Source organism: Etheostoma spectabile, chromosome 17 (assembly GCF_008692095.1).
Source record: "Etheostoma spectabile isolate EspeVRDwgs_2016 chromosome 17, UIUC_Espe_1.0, whole genome shotgun sequence".
Classification (NCBI taxonomy): domain Eukaryota; kingdom Metazoa; phylum Chordata; class Actinopteri; order Perciformes; family Percidae; genus Etheostoma; species Etheostoma spectabile.
In genome coordinates, this window is record NC_045749.1 from 4659995 (window position 1) to 4663225 (window position 3231).

At 41.2% G+C, this 3231-nt stretch overlaps 1 protein-coding gene across 1 annotated transcript in view; it reads left to right on the forward strand.

Annotated features, from left to right (window-relative positions):
* Window positions 1-3231, forward strand: part of meis1b (Meis homeobox 1 b) — a 77091-nt gene that overhangs the window by 14652 nt on the left and 59208 nt on the right. Inside the window, exon 7 of the mRNA XM_032540930.1 lies at window positions 907-1018. Within this exon, the coding sequence (XP_032396821.1) occupies window positions 907-1018 (112 nt within the window). The remainder of the gene's footprint in view (window positions 1-906; window positions 1019-3231) is intronic.

Sequence of the window (3231 nt, forward strand, 5' to 3'; positions counted from 1 at the left end):
CACACACACACACACACACACACACACACACACACACACACACACTTTACTATATATAAACCCAGGCCTCCCGGGTGTCTTTTGTCTAGTCAGCTGCTTGTCTTCATCTGTTATTTTTCTTGAACTTGTAGAGAAAAGAATGAACTTCCAGTCCGTGGTAATGCCTTAATCTTCCTATTTGTCTATATAAAGTTTAATGCCACTTTCAGTTTGGTCATGCAATATTTTGGTTAAATTTTGTTTTATAAAAGATTGTGGGAAAACGTTATCTTATTTGGGTATATCTCTGTCTTGACTCTACTTTCCCAAATCGCATTTTATTTTACATTAGTGGGATTGGTCATCCATTTTGTGTTACATTTTTGGACAAAGCAGAGGATTCATACTTATGTAGCAATACTTTGAGTTATTTACCTCTCTTTCTCTGCCTCTCTCTGGTCTGCTTGGATGACATCACTCCCTGGCGTTCGCTGCGGCCTATCTTAAGTTGTAGCTGTTTTGTATTTTCATCTGCTAGTGGTTTGAGCCAAATGGAGGCAGCCGTGGATTGCATGCCTCAGAAAGCTGGGAACTAATACAACATGTTCGCTCGCTATTCGTCTGGGCCTTTCTCTTCATCGAGGCCCTAAATCCTCATTCCATAAGAGGGTTGCGGGGGCTCAGACACACTGCTTGACTGGGCTGAGAGTTGGCATATGATGAATTTTGTTTGGAGTGTGAGTTTTTGAGTGTGTGTGGGGACTTTCTTCAACATACTGTAAAGAAACATTCTGATTACACAAAATAAACACTACTAAAAATGGAAGAAAAGCACTGATAAACTGATGTTAGATTAACTATCCTCTCTCTCTCTCTCTCTCTCTCTCTCTCTCTCTCTCTCTCTCTCTCTATCTCTATCTATAACAGACGTCCTGGAACAGAGATCATGACGACACGGCATCCACACGCTCTGGAGGAACGCCGGGACCGTCCAGCGGCGGACACACATCGCACAGTGGCGACAACAGCAGCGAACAGGGTAAGACTTTCTTTGTCTCCATCTATTTGTTATTAATCATGTGGAGCAGAAGGGGAGGGGCTTAAGGTGCTGAATGTATTTCATCTGCTACATTTTATCATATACTGTGCATCAAATACATGATAGAAAAACTTTTCTGCTTACTCAGGATGTTTGAAAAGGGATTACGTTTTTGCAACAGTTGCTGCAAGTAACTCACAGAGAGGTCAGAGTTCATGGTCAGATCCCTTTTGGACATGGGAGGCATTCGTTGTCTTGCTCAGGGACACATTGGCAGAGCAGACATGGTGTGGTAGATGGCTCGTCCCCAAGTCTAGAGAGCGGCTTCTGTCTTCCTGTCATGCTACACTCATTTAGCATGCTGTCTGCTTTACATCAGATTGGATGTGTATGTAATGCATTTGTGTGCTCTTGCTTATATTGTATCCCAGACTACACAGTTCAAATTGTATGTACTGTGTGACTACATAAGTTGCAGAACTCTCTCTTTAAACGCTCTCTCTAAAGCAGGTGGCTCTTTCTGCTCTCTTTCTCTTCTCTCTTGTCATATGATCCGCTTGTCATAAGATTAAGATAGCAACTTTCATGTTTTAGTATTGGTAAAAGGATTGCATGCCCCTCTTTGAGGAAATGAAAGCTAAAAAGAGAGACACCTTTTTGACATTAATGATTTATCATATCTCTTTTTAAGAAACAATGGCTTTGAAGCTTGCCACCATTGCTTGCAACGTTAACAGTCTATGCACTTTACATTGACTAAAATTAGCAATTGTTAATTAAACATGTAAAACTTTCATATAATTAAATTATGATTTACTTGATTTTTCATCAGTATCATATTTAGCCTCAAAGGGACTAATTTGTCTACACTTCTGGACCAGATAATTCTGCTGAGGCTGGATGTGTATGCACTCTAACAATGTGTGTGTGTGTGTGTGTGTGTGTGTGTGTGTGTGTGTGTGTGTGTGTGTGTGTGTGTGTGTGTGTGTGTGTGTGTGTGTGTGTGTGTGTGTGTGTGAGAGTAAAAGGCAGCAGTGGTATGATGGGTTGGCGGTGGTGTTGGGGGGTTGCAAACAAACTGTAGGCAAAAAAGCAACTTCATATATTATTAAAGGCAATGTCAAGGCGAGCAGTATGTAGGGTTGCCAGTGCCAGAAGGCAGAGCCTGGGTGGGAGCAGAGACCGCCGCCATGCCTTCCACTCCAATGAGCGGCCATTTATATAGTAAACACACACTCTCTTGTCTCTCTTTGTCTCTCTGTTTGTCTCACACTCTGTCTCATCCTCTCTCTTTCTATGTCTTTCACAGACATTCTCTCTCTGTCTCTCACACATACTGTTAATGCTCAAGGGACTGAGAGGTGAGACATGAGTGGAGATAAAAATAAAAGACAGATGATTTGGAAGAGGAGAACAGACTGATAAAAAAGAGTGAAATTACTCTGAAAAAGGGGTAGACAAGCAATATTTGTGTGTGTGTATGTGCACGCCTCAACCTCTCATGACTAATGGTCTGGGGCAGCCAGGCAAGATCTGATTGGTCGCTCTAATGAGAGCGCTCTATGCCAAGTTTGGGTTCCTGCTTCTGTGACCTTTGCCCGTTATTGACAAAACTGACACTTCATTTTTCACATCTTTCCAATTATAGGCTCATTCCTTATGTTGGCCTGCCTCCCCCCCCCCCTCTTCTCTCTCTCATCATCCCCCTACTGTAGGTTTTTTGTTTGTTGTTTAATTTCATCAGAGGGTAAAATGTGGGGTAGTGATTGAATACATGTGCATGTGTATGTGTGTTGGTGTGTGCAATGAATGAGGTGCTTTGATTTGAAATGTTATGACAGTTGGGACCCATGCACGTATACAGGTATCAGGGTATCTCTATGTCCTGAAACATGTTTACTAATTTAAGATTTTAAATCATAAGCGTTCAGTGTCAAATAAAAACAGAGCTTGGGTAGAATTATAATATGTAAAACACAGATTAATGTCACAAAAATGAAAATCATACAGGTGTAATGTTCAGGTGTTCACATACTTTTAGACACACAGTATATTTTTTTCTAAATTTAGAAAGAATCAACCTAGGTAGTATTAAACAGCTTTCAACCTACTTGTAATGTCTGCAGACACACTGCTGTCTGCATTTATATGTGTGATTGCTTTGTTTCTGCTGTGTTTCTGGACACACACACACACACACACACACACACACA